At 33.0% G+C, this 13,107-nt stretch overlaps 1 protein-coding gene across 1 annotated transcript in view; it reads left to right on the forward strand.

The window, feature by feature from the left end:
- Epha6 (EPH receptor A6) overlaps positions 1-13,107 on the forward strand; it is an 808,761-nt gene that overhangs the window by 661,930 nt on the left and 133,724 nt on the right. Inside the window, exon 12 of the mRNA XM_077794332.1 lies at positions 3,585-3,710. Within this exon, the coding sequence (XP_077650458.1) occupies positions 3,585-3,710 (126 nt within the window). The remainder of the gene's footprint in view (positions 1-3,584; positions 3,711-13,107) is intronic.

Genomic DNA, 13,107 nt, shown 5'->3' on the forward strand with positions numbered 1-13,107 from the left:
CACTTATCATTTTTATTTGTCAAATGAGGAAATTGAGGCACAAAGGGTTTGAGGTCATAGTTTATTATCTTTTACATGAATTCTTAGTGTTGCCTAATTTCCAATATAGATTTATTTCAGATTGCTCTAATAACAAATGCAAAATGGGATTTTGTTTCTTAGAGTTTATGTCAAATATATTTTAACTATTTGAAGCTGGTTACCCTGAAGGCCAACTCATTATCAAATACAATATCTCAGTAATCAGAATCCTTTAATTGATCAAGTCAGATGTCAGAATACAAACATTGTCAACTTCTGCTTTTTTTCACACCCTAGTCTCATTAAGTGACCAATTAATAGCAGCTATTTTTAAAAATCATTCATTACTCTTGTACATACTTCTCAGTGGGTGCTACTAGCTTTTGGAGAAAGAATTCTCATTTTGCAGCAAGTACATCACATCTTGCAATACCTTCAGCCCTCCATGTACTAAACCCTAGTAATGCCTTTTCCAGGTCATAATTTTATGATGCTCTAGGATGAAGGTAATACCAAAGTTGAGAACCACTGTACCACTGAAGGACTCAAGACCACAAACAAACCAGACACTCAAGTATTGAGTTCATAAATCAACTTAATAAATACTTAATGAGTATAAATAAAAACAAAATACCCATCGAAAGTGACATTTCTCTGGCTAAACTTTATAGATATTGCTTCTTCTTTAGCTTCAATATAATTGATTGATAAATTCCATAATTCTTTTAAAAAATAATAATCCAGTCATAGAGGGTCAGCAACTTGAGCAATTGGAAAAACCAGACCTAAATTATTTCACATCAAATCCTTAAGCTTAATTTCTTACAGATGAAGGGATAAGGAAATTCCAACCAAAAAGAATTTCAGTTTTTCCTAAATGAATTGTGAAAACTTAGAGCTGTAGTACTTCATGCTTTTTCTATTGACATGACTGACCTTAAGAAGAAAAATGACAAGGGATTATTCTCACATAATACAATATCTCAGCTGAATATGTATTCTTGTACAGCAGTTTTTCTGTTTTGTTTTTCATCTGTAAAAAAAAAAAAAAAATGAGAGCTCCTGATGGAAGACACACCACAATAAATGAAAGACCTTTCTAGCCATGGTAAAGAAGCATAACAAAGCCATTATGAATGATGCAGCAAGTTGAGGGAAGGGAAAGCTGCTATTAAACATGACAGGCTGTCACAACCACAGAAACAGTAATCAGTGTAATCATAGCAATAAAATAATGTTTGTATTTAGTTCCTTTCAAGGAGCTAAAATAATGGCATCTTTTCTAAGTTGGAAGTTTTTGATAACGTTAGCAAAAATAGCAAAAACACAAAAATCTCTAAATGTGTAGCATATTAACAATATTTGGAGTTACTGTTCTACATACTTTTGTTGTTTTTCTTTAAACTTCCTTTAAGATTATTTTTATCCTTCCTTCTTTGTTCGGCATGACCAAATTATTCTTTTTCTTTATGATAATATTTCTTTCTTTCTTTCTTTCTTTCTTTTTTCTTTTTCTTTTTCTTTTTCTTTTTTTTTTTTTTTTTTGAACTCAGGGATACTTTACTACAGAGCTACATCCCCAGCCCATTTTTATTTATTTATTTATTTTTATTTAGAGATGGGGTCTTGCTAAGTTACTAGGGTCTTGCTGAATTGGTAAAGCTGGCCTTGAAATTGGGATGGGATTCTCCTGCCTCAGACTCCTGAGCCTCTGTGATTACAGGCATGTGCCACTATACCCAGCTATGATAATATTCTTGAAACCATCTCCCTAATTACTTGATTTTAATAAATCAAATATCAGATAAAATGGAATTTTTTAAATTTTTTCAGAGCATATAATTAAAATCTGCATGTCTTGTAATTATTTTCCCTATTATAACAATAGCATTTCTATTGTAATCTTATGCATGCCATATAAATGTATGATAAGCTTACCTTCATCAGATACTCAGCAAAAGCCTTCAGTGGTTATAAGGTTTCCCCAGACAATGATGAAACATCATAATGTGGAAAATGCCTTATATGGGAGACACTGCACACCAGTTTTTGTATTCTGTGATAAATATTCTACACAGTCACAGGGAGAACTAAGTTCCACTGTTTCTTCAAAGTTACCTCAGAGAACCTTCTGGCCTACCCCTTGGTGCTTTCACTACTTCTCTTAATGTTGAAGGGTTTCTAGCTCTGCCTGATAGGACCAGTTTACTATGAAATGTACATCTACAGTATGTCATTTTCTGTCTATGCTTTCATTAATACAGTGTATAATATATGGTCACCATATATTAAAATGTACAAACGTTGCCCTTTTATACAAATACCTCTGAAAATCCAACAGATTCTGGCTTTTCTTTATCAAAGACTTTCTCTATAGAAGAAAGAGTGTGGTCTACTTGGTCCCCTTAGTTCTGACCTAAGTTCAAAGATGCTCCAATACTAACTTATTTTGTGCAGAAAATTTTGGTTGAGAAACAGAGTAGTGTCTTCAACAAACCCAGGATTTGCTAAATCTCACCCCAACATACAATCTGTGATGGTGCTCAGCCCAATGGGCATTTCCGAGGGCCCAGATGAGATAGATGCTTTCCAATCATCAGTGTAATTTGCTTTTAGGGACCTATTGTGATGGTACCTTAGATTGGCCATATCCATTATCAGTGCTGTCCTTTCACTGATATCACATATATATTTGATTTATTTCTGAGTGATTTCAACACCTTTCAACTCATTGAGATGCCAAATGATAATGTTATTATTTCAAAATGCAGTATTTCTAACTCATATTCAAAGGATATCATAATCTTTCCCGTGTCCAGGCCTCAGTTGTTCATTTGTATAATGAGGGTATTGGATGATCTCTAAAGTTCTTTCTAGCTCTAATATTCTTTTATTCCATGTTACATCATATAATTTTATGGGTAAATTTCAAAACAGTTCACTATTTTTTTCACCTCACATAGCCCTCCTAAAAATGAAAAAGCATACGGTTCTACCTTTGCAAACTCTGATGTCTTACCTCTAACAGAAAACAAACTAAGAATTGTGCATGTTGATTGTTTTATTCTTGTTTCAAAAACATGTGTGATTACCATATGAATAAAACTGCTTCTCATTTTAGGCACTAATACTGATACACCTAAAACAAAACACTGTTAATTTTGAAACAGCATAGATCACAGATTCCATCGTGGCTGTTTTCTGCATGTTTATAACTCATATGAGCATGAATTCTGCAATTAAACAATATAAATGACTGACATTTGTGTCTACCTGGCCATTCTGTAGCATGACTTTCCATTCTAAATGTAGATTTAAAAATTTAACTCATCATTCTGATGCTAAGTTTCTAAATCCTGTTTAATTGTAATAAGAGCTTTCTTTCCAAGAAACTAAGCTATTTTTAAATTTATGAGTAAGAAATATGCATTACATTTCTTTAATTTCATAGCTTCTTTATAATGTTTGATGTCTTTGTTGATTTTAGGTTTTATTTCAAGTGAATTATCAACCACTTTTTATATAGTCGACTTTGACTAATGCCAATTTTTATCTCTTAAAAGGATCCTTCCCGGCCATTGGGGTGGAGGCGTTTTGCCCCAGCTTCCTGAGGGCAGGATTTTTAAATAGCATCCAGGCCCCGCATCCAGTGCCAGGGGGAGGATCTTTGCCCCCCAGGATTCCTGCTGGTAGGTATTTCAGGTGAAGTTTCTGCCACTGTGTATAGCACTAGGACTGTGCTAACAGGTGATAAACCTGCAATACAAAAATGAGTGTTTCTAAAATATGATGTAGAGAAGAAATGCAATTGTCTCTTTATAATGTACCAACTATGCTTACAGTACCTGGTACTGTGAAAATAAAGAAAGTGGAAAGAGAATATGGACCTCAAATATCTGACCAGCCTAGCAGTGTCTTTGGGGGAAAGTTTTGTTTTCATAAATAAGAAGTAGAATTCAGATCATTAATCTATAACTCAAGAATGAAACAGGGGGACTGGGGCTGGGGCTGGGGCTTAGTGGTAGAGCACTCGCCTGGGATGCGTGAGACAATGGGTTCTACCCTCAGTACCACATAAATCTAAAATAAAAGATATTGTGTCCATCTAAAACTAAAAAGTAAATATTAAAAAAGAAGAATGAAACAAGGATGGATTTAAGCCACTTGGCCAACTGGAATTTACCAGAAAAGAATTAAAGGATTAAATGTTCTTGACAGAAAGAGTCATTCCATATTTGTGTGAGTTTATAGAGATTTAATTAAGGTTCCATTTTGCCAAATGCCAAGTGGCAATGTCTCGGCTTGGCACAGAATCACGAGCCACCACACAGCTTTGTAGATTCAAACAGCAATTCTTTATTCCCAAACTCACACCGGCCTCTACATACGTTCAGGGGCAGTCTCTGTCTCCCGCACAATTCACCTACTCCACGAGGCTTTTTCCAAATCCCATTTGAATCTCAAACTCAACAGGAACAAGCAGCAGGAACACCCTAATCCCAGCAGCAATAATCTTCAACCTCAACTTCCCTAAAACCCATATTCTTAAACCGGGAAACGCCTTAAACCGGGAACACCCTAAACCCAAAGACCGGGATACTTCCTCAAACCTGCAGGATACTCCCTCAAACCTGGATCCACCCTCCATCACCTTGAGCAGGGTCATCTTACTAAAGCACACAAGCAAGGTCGCAGCAAATTTCCAAGGCAAGTCCATTTAACATGGGGTACACTGGCAAGGATTACGATGCGTCAATACCTACTTGGTAATGGCCCTCAGCACTATTTCACTAAAGAAAAATAATTTGAAGAAAGGCCAGAACATAGCAAATTTGGAAGAAATTTTTGAGACAGTAAATTAAGGTTCAGTTCTCTCTAAAAATAGTATTCTAGTAAAGCCACAAAGCAAAATATAGGATATTAAGCATTTTGAAATACAATTTCATTGTTTAGCAAAATAATTTGTGGGTTATCTACAGTATAACTATTATCAAAAATTGTTTTTTCCTGTCATTTAATAAAATACCCAGCTGCCTTCTCTCATTGTTTCTGAATGATGCAGATCTACTATATGTTTTATGTATCTTCATAAGACAAAATAGATTGATTCTTCAGGTTTTTATCATAATTCTTGTGTTTTATCATAATTAATATTACAAATTCTGGTAATGACCTCAGTATATTCAAGAGGGCTATCCTGTACAATAATGTGATTAAAAACATCTGGTATTGTTGCAAAGTATTGGTGGGGAAAATCTATAAACTGAGAGCTCAGAATTAACTAATATAAAAGGCAGCTTTCATAAAAATATAATTAATATCTCAGTGATTAGAATTGAGGAGATGAACAGTTGTAGTTTAATGACATTAACCCTTAATGTCAATGACAAATCTGGTGACTTTAGATATATTTGGCAGAAATGGCATTATGAAGTTTAGTGGTGAATTGAATTATTCAACATTGCTGGTTTAGAAAAAGGTGGGGGGAGCCTGTCATTTAGCCTGGGAATGATAGAAGAAAATGATCTTTCCACAGCACAAACACAGAAACAACTTTCCAGAGAGGGATCTCAAAAATCACCCTAACACTCTGTTCTTCTAGGCTTTATGCGAAATTAGCCTCCAGGTTTCATGGGAGGAAAAGACTCTACTCGGTTTACATGACTTATATACAAATCAGGTGTAACAAAATTGCTTCATAAAAAATTTATAGTTATAAACTTGTTCCTGTTCCTTCAAACTGATATTAACTCACTTTTTCTAGTTTGTATCACTTTGATAAGTGATCCCTGTATACTTTGTCTTTTACTTTTCTGTAATCTGCTATATAGTTGTAAAGGTAATTTTTATCTTCTCCATTCAACTGAAGCTTATTTTTATAGAATTTCTTTCATAATTTTATGTGAAGAGGAATGCAGCACTAAACATGGGAAGATTTTGTTGTTATGTAGTTTTAAAACCCTAAAGTTTTTTTTTTTTTTTTTTTTTTTTTTTTTGGCATCTGAGAACTTAATGGATACCCCTTCAGGTCAAGGACATCAATTTGAAGGCAAGAAGCAATTCTTCCCATGGCCAACATCACCATACTTAAAATAGTCAGCTGAAGGCTGATGCCCACTGGGCAATTAATTTACCTACTACATTGATTATATGTCACAGTATTTTGAGAGTCTCAAAATATTCCCCGTGTTCATCAAGGAATTATCAACTGTTCCAATGATAAGGCTAATTTAGTTCCCAGTTACTTAACCACATTCAAATGAAATGCATGACCATGTCTTACATAAAATAGTTCCTTTGCTTCATGTCACACTGTGCTATCAAAGCACAATATTTCTATAGTACTTTTTTTACACTAACTGCAGTAATAAGATAATCAGTGAATCGTGAGATCCAGGAAGCAGCTAAGCCTGAAATCAGCATTTATGTAACAGAAGTCAATTGTCACAAATTTCTACAAAGATCATAGTAAAGTGTTACTATTCTTAGTTCAGATAGAAAAAAAAAACTCCAGGAAGTATTGCTGAAGGTTGAATAAAAAGAAAACAGGAAAATTCTATGTGCAATTTAGATATAGATAATTTCTGAAACAAATTTATTATTAAAGATCTCCCTCATATTTCCTCTTTGTGGTTAATTTTGGCAGTGCTTTAGTTGTTGAGGGAAGGTTCTTCTGAAGCATCTTCTCAGTTTGCCAGCCTCTGCATTAAGTGCAAGGCTATAAATATAATAACCCTTTGAAATTTTTTAAATATAGTTGTAGTGGATACAATATCTTTATCTATCTATCATCTATCTATCTATCTATCTATCTATCTATCTATCTATCTATCTATCTTGTGCTAAGAATCAAATCCAGTGCCTCACACATGATAGGCAAGTGCTCTACCACTAAGCCACCACCCCAGCCCCACTTTTGACATTTAAATATGAGCTTCCCTCCACTGTATGACTAGTGTTAGGTTCAAAGGAAATACGAAAGATGAAGTGAGAGTCCTTCGCTGCTTACTCTGAATCTAGGACAAATATGAACTTATGGAAATTTAAAAACTAGATTTGCAATTACTGAGTTTAGGATTAATAAATATTATTTATTTACCCTCTGGAAAGAGGGGCAAAAGCTTTTCATATCCTCACTATTGTCCCCTGCCTAGACATGTTAGGAAAAGGATTCATAATCCAGTTTTCTATAAAACAATAACATGTCCAACTGTAATATCATTTCTATAGCAAAGGACTTACAGTCCTGAGACTATATTAAAATGTCTTCACAGTCCATTAACAATGGTTATCAATATTTTCCTTTCCATATTTCATGTGAAATCCTATCTAATCTGGAGTCAGGGCAAATATTGCATGCACTATTAACTAGTCCAGAATTTTCTTTTTCAGCAAGTTTATGGTTTAGATGTTAGAAATAGACCAGGAATTATAAATAAGTTTGAAGCTGTAGGAAGTGTAGAATCTGGTGAATGTAATATTATCAGGTTTTGATGCATACAAAGAACTGCAAAATAGAACAAAACTATTTACAACTAGGTGACAAACTTTGAAGGAATATACATTAAATTAGGGAAATTGGCATGAACTCAATATATCAAGGGAAATCAACAGTGAAGAAGTAAATACATTTTAAATACAATCAAACGCAGTTCAGAAAAATCAAAGTAAACCATTTCATTTATTCATATTTTCAAGCATCCTAAAAAGTCAGTAACTTTGTTTTAGAACCACAATTTGACATTTCCAAACAAATTACTTCTGACAAAAAAAAATCTCTTGGCTATAGTTCTTCCAATAATGATTATTTGTTGAACATATTTCTATAGCTTATACAAAAATTTGCTTTAGAATCATTAAAAGAAAAAAAAAAAAAAAGAAAAGAGACCCTTTTCTTCAATGGATATGTGTATGTGCTATACATTTTATAGTTAAGGATGTTGCCATTACCCTGGATGAAGTATGTGAATGTGTTTGTGAAAACACATTAATTGTGAAAGAAATTGGAAAAACTAGATTAAATGTTCAAAGTAAAATCCTGAATAAACCATTCAAATGGTTTATAGTAAAAAGAAATTCCTTTATCTGGATACTAACTCCTAGCTTCTTTATTTCTTGGCATTTACATGATTTCAACCCCCAGTGCAGACATACTCCATGCCCATCTGCATGGCTCTCCCTAGAGAATTCTCTTTCTCTAAAGTTTTTGCAGCTGCAGACTTTAGAAGAAACCCTTCAGAAGGACAACTATTAAAAAAAAAAAAAAAAGCCTAAGATGGGGACTCTGAGGCAGGTCTGGGCAGGAGACCAAGATTACTTACTGCTATTTCAGGAAGGGAGAGAGGCATAGAGAAGATAGGGTCACCGACAGAATGACAAACACAACTAAAAACTTTCTCACAGTTTATGAGTTTAAGGACTCCTGTGGACAGATAGTCCTGATAGGGTGGTACAGGTCATGAATTCAGATTCCTTTCAGATTGTACTTTGTTTCTTAGCCAAAAAAATAAGACTCTTTGTTGTCTAAAGGACCAAGTGAAAATTTGGTGATTTTTTTTAAACTCTCTCCTCAATCCCAACTTTGAAAATCAAATGGAGACTGTAGACTCTCTTCCCCCAAGAAAATGGAATACAGTCATGCATGTAAATGTTTATGTACAATTTCAGGAGGTCTCTGAATACCCTGAAGTCCATAAACGAAGAATCCCTGTTTCAATGTTCTGAATATAAAGTTATACTTCACTGATATAAGTGAGCATTATCATCTTTATGCAAGACTGACAGTGCATTTTTTAAAAAAGAAAAGAAAACAGCTGCAGGATGAATTTCATAGCAGGCTATTGAACATTTACAAAGTGAATTTCTTTCTTTTTTTCTTTTTTTTTTATCCTGCCAGAAGTACATGAAAATCTTAAAGGAGCCTTTAAATAATCTTTTTAGTAGTTCCTTTTACTTCTCTATTCAGCAGCTTTAGATAGTTTTAGCCTTTGACTTTAGCTAAGCCTTCTTATTAACATAACTGCTTCTTCCATATCATCATCATTTGAATAAGTATGAATCTAAAAAATATGAATCATGTGTGTGTGTTTATATTCTCATTGAGAACATATTAAGCCTCTACAGATTGTTATGTTTTATTATTACACATTTATTGTGTTCCTATTCAAAGAAATAGTCAACACTTTTAAGATTCATCCAAGAATCATTTTCTTCTCATAAAGGAAAATCATAAAATCTTAACCAGTTTCATAATTTAGCTGAATCTCTCTGTGAGTCAGCATTTAATCTTTGTGTTGACTGGGTAAGTGTTCTTTAGTCAGTGTTTTCACCTTGATTCAAAATATGATAAGGTGCCAGCTACTCTGATGCCACTTCCCCTCCAAGGAATGACCCCACAGGGTGGCATGCCTGCCATTAAGGGCTGCTGGGCCACTTAAAAGCATAAGTAAGAGAGAGACTGGCCCTGTTATAAACCTTGTCTGCTCTCAGTCCTCATTTATTTGCTTTATAGGACATAGTCTTTTCATGAGTCTAGTCACAGAGGTCTTAGAGTACATTTAATAAAATTGAACTGGTGTAAAAAATAAAATTAGACACCTTTTAAGAGCTTCAGAAAAGAATTAAAGAATTAAAAATAAACAGTAATTTGGAGAGAAAAGTATGTAATGATTTAATTGAATCATATATAGGATTCATTTAGCAAATGTTTTTTCCATTATAATTAAAATTTCATGACAAATGAACTATGTAACTAAGATACATTAAGTATATCCTGTCCAAAGGTTTGTTTTATTTTTAAATTTTCTGATCTTTTTTTTATAATGAATGATACAGAAGACCAGACATTATTTTTTTCACTTATGTGGCTATAAGACACTTTTGTAGCCAGAAGTAAAGTTTAGCATTTGAATCACTACTGGGAAATATGACCGTTTCTATAAAAGCTTAGGGACTCTTAAAATATTCTGGGTGCAACAGCTCCCCCAGTGTTGTCTCCAGGGGTTTTGCAAAAATGTATCAGGCTGTTGCTCTTAAATTTTCTCATATATGCTCTTATAACTGAAATTTCAACTGCTAAGCCTTATCATAAAATGTCTCATGAAAATAGTAGAATAATTTCAAACAAATTGATTTGGATAACTCAAATCAATTTAAGATAACTATGGAAAGAGAAAGCAAAAATCTAAAGATATTTCCTGCCAGTTTCCTTAGGACATATATTCTGTTTATATAGTTTGTTTTAGTATTTTTAGACCTTGAAAATTCTAAAACTTCTCAACAAAATATCTTTGGGAGCCACACAGTGTGTGATCCATAATGTCTTTCCAGGATGTGGCTAAAATAAGACATGGAGATTTAGGATGATTCTTTATGTTTATCAAATTGTTGTAAAGCATGCAGTCTCTGGAGGTAGATTGCCTGGCTTCAAGCCCTGGCTCTGCCAATTGCTCACTGTGTCTTGGAAAGTTGCTTAAATGCTAAATATATCAGTAAACTAATAACTACACTCCCACAAGGGTTAATATGAGGATTAAAACAGTTTTATATGGAATGTCCATCAATAGTTCCTAACATAATAAAGAATTTACATATAATTCAGGATACACATATATGCTGATTTAGATATAATATCTATTTAAAAACTGGGGAGGAAGGGAAGGAAAGGGGAAGTACTGGGGACTGAAGCACTTTGTATTTCCTGAATGGATGATTACATCCAAATGAACCCCACTATTATACATAACTATAATGCACTAATAAAAACATTTTTAAAAGCTGATCAAAAATTATCTGCACAAAAGATTTTTAAGAAGGAAACCGAAAAGTAAAGTAGCATGCAATTATTTATGTCATCAAGTTTAATTTTTGAACTCAGATTCTATATAGTATTTCAAGGCATGAAAATTTTCTGCTGGGTGTCACCCATTGCTACCTAACAGTAAGTAAACTATTGACTATTCTGTAATTGATTATTTCTTTCATAATAGTTGGAAAGCAAAAAATTCACAAAAATTCAAAACATATGCTTTTAATTTGACCATTATATTACTCTTTTAAGCACATAATACTAAATCAAGAAAACCATTTTTAAGAACTACTATATTACTAAAATTTTGCAATATGGTTAGTGTCTTACAGTGAAAGCACAGCCTCACCTTAGGTATCTTTGCCTGTAACTTTTATTGCCAACAGGACACTTTTAGGTAAGGAGAAATCTTTTTGCCCATGTGGTAATTTCTAATAAAAAGGACATTAATGAATATTACTGAAGTTATTTGATCAGATGGTATGCCAATGCTCTCTGGAACTGCAGAAAAATTATGTTTTATCTTAGCCTCTCACCTATCCTTTACTATAAAACAAATCCAGATTAAGAAATGCTACTGTTTTTATAAATGCAGGTTGTCCCTCCTAATTTCTGCTCACCTCTTTTAATCCTGGAAAATATTTTATTCTTCAGCATTTCTCCAAGGATATTCGGGTCATCTCTAAATTAAAAAAAAAGCAAAAGAAATTAAAAGGGGGAAAAGGGAACCAAATCAACTCAGTGATTATATAGACACATGAGTTGCAAATTGCTCCAAGGTTAAAATCATCAATTCCAGATTAACCATAAGATATGTTGTTACAGACAAATGTATCAGTACAGTACAGAGGATACAATAAAGCTAGATAGATAGAAAGTAAAAACCCACTTCCAGCAGAAGCTATTTTTAAGAAACTAATATACTATGTTATTTTTTAAAAATCCTATTTGGATTATTTTACTCTAATAGAAATCATTTTGTTCAATAAAACAACTTTCAAACTTGTTGGGTTTAAGTATTTAGACTTTAAATGACCTTTGAAATCATCAGGAGAGCTTACTCATTGACCTTAGACATTTTTAGTAATAAACTTTCTTAACTCTAAAAACCACTTCATAGCTTAGGATTGTGCATCAAGTCAGTTGGTAAGATATAACACTCAAAATATACAATCCAGTCATTAATGGAGCTATTATTGGGTAATTCCATATTTAGTATTAGTTGCCATTCTCGATGCTTGATATACATCATTTCTTTCAATCTCATAATGACCCTATAGGAGGAGAGGTTATTACACAGAATATAGAAGCACTCAAATGAACAATTCACAATATGCAAATAAGAAAAGATGAAATGAAAAGTGAGTGATGAAAGGTCACTTGTCAAAATTAGACCAAGTTTTCAGTATTAGAGTATCTGAAACTAATCTTATAACTTCTAACTAATCTCATGACTCATAAGGTAGTGCACTGTACTGGGCGTATGAGGTAAAAGATAACCAATCATCCAAGTTTGCCTGAAAAAAATTTTTCAGTGCTACAAAAGGGAACATGTTGGATCATATAAAACATGTAATTTGCAGTCATTTTAACTTTCACTTTGCCACAGGAGATAAAATAATTTTCATACCAATATTAAAACACAACAAAATATAGAAATTATCTATTTTTTAAAAGTTTTGCTATACAATGGACAAATATAATAAAGGCAAAGCAGATAATTGTGAACAAAAGGGGAAGGAAGAAATGTGTACCATTTTTGAGAAACAATTATTGCCACACACCACATTAATTATGCAGTCCTAATCTTTTCAAAGATTTTTTATCAAAATCATAATTTTTATAACAAATAATTTAGGACTAAATGAATATCAGTTTCCATTCTATTATTTCAATAACTTTTTCTATGTCTAGAATTATTGTCAGAAAACATCTTTATGTTCCTGTTGACATTCAGCTCAAGAAAAAAAAATAAATTGAGAGTATTCATTTCATTCTATACCAAGGTCTGTTCCAGATTGTGAGATTCCAGAAATAGATTAAATGAATGACTCCAGAAAAACAATTAAGCCTAAATTCTGGCCTCTCTAAAGGTTACTTTAGAGTAGGAGAGAAAGACCTGATTGCTAACATAAATATCATATCATAAATATCATTTAAAGGAAGGAGAAGGTACATAATGAAGACTTCCTGAAAGGGAAAGTGATTCATGGGAGAATTTACAATGGTCATGGTATTTTACCTGCTTTTTTAAAAAAAAAATAGTATGTGATTTTACT

The sequence above is a fragment of the Urocitellus parryii genome, chromosome 2 (genome assembly GCF_045843805.1).
Source record: "Urocitellus parryii isolate mUroPar1 chromosome 2, mUroPar1.hap1, whole genome shotgun sequence".
NCBI classification, from domain to species: Eukaryota; Metazoa; Chordata; class Mammalia; order Rodentia; family Sciuridae; genus Urocitellus; species Urocitellus parryii.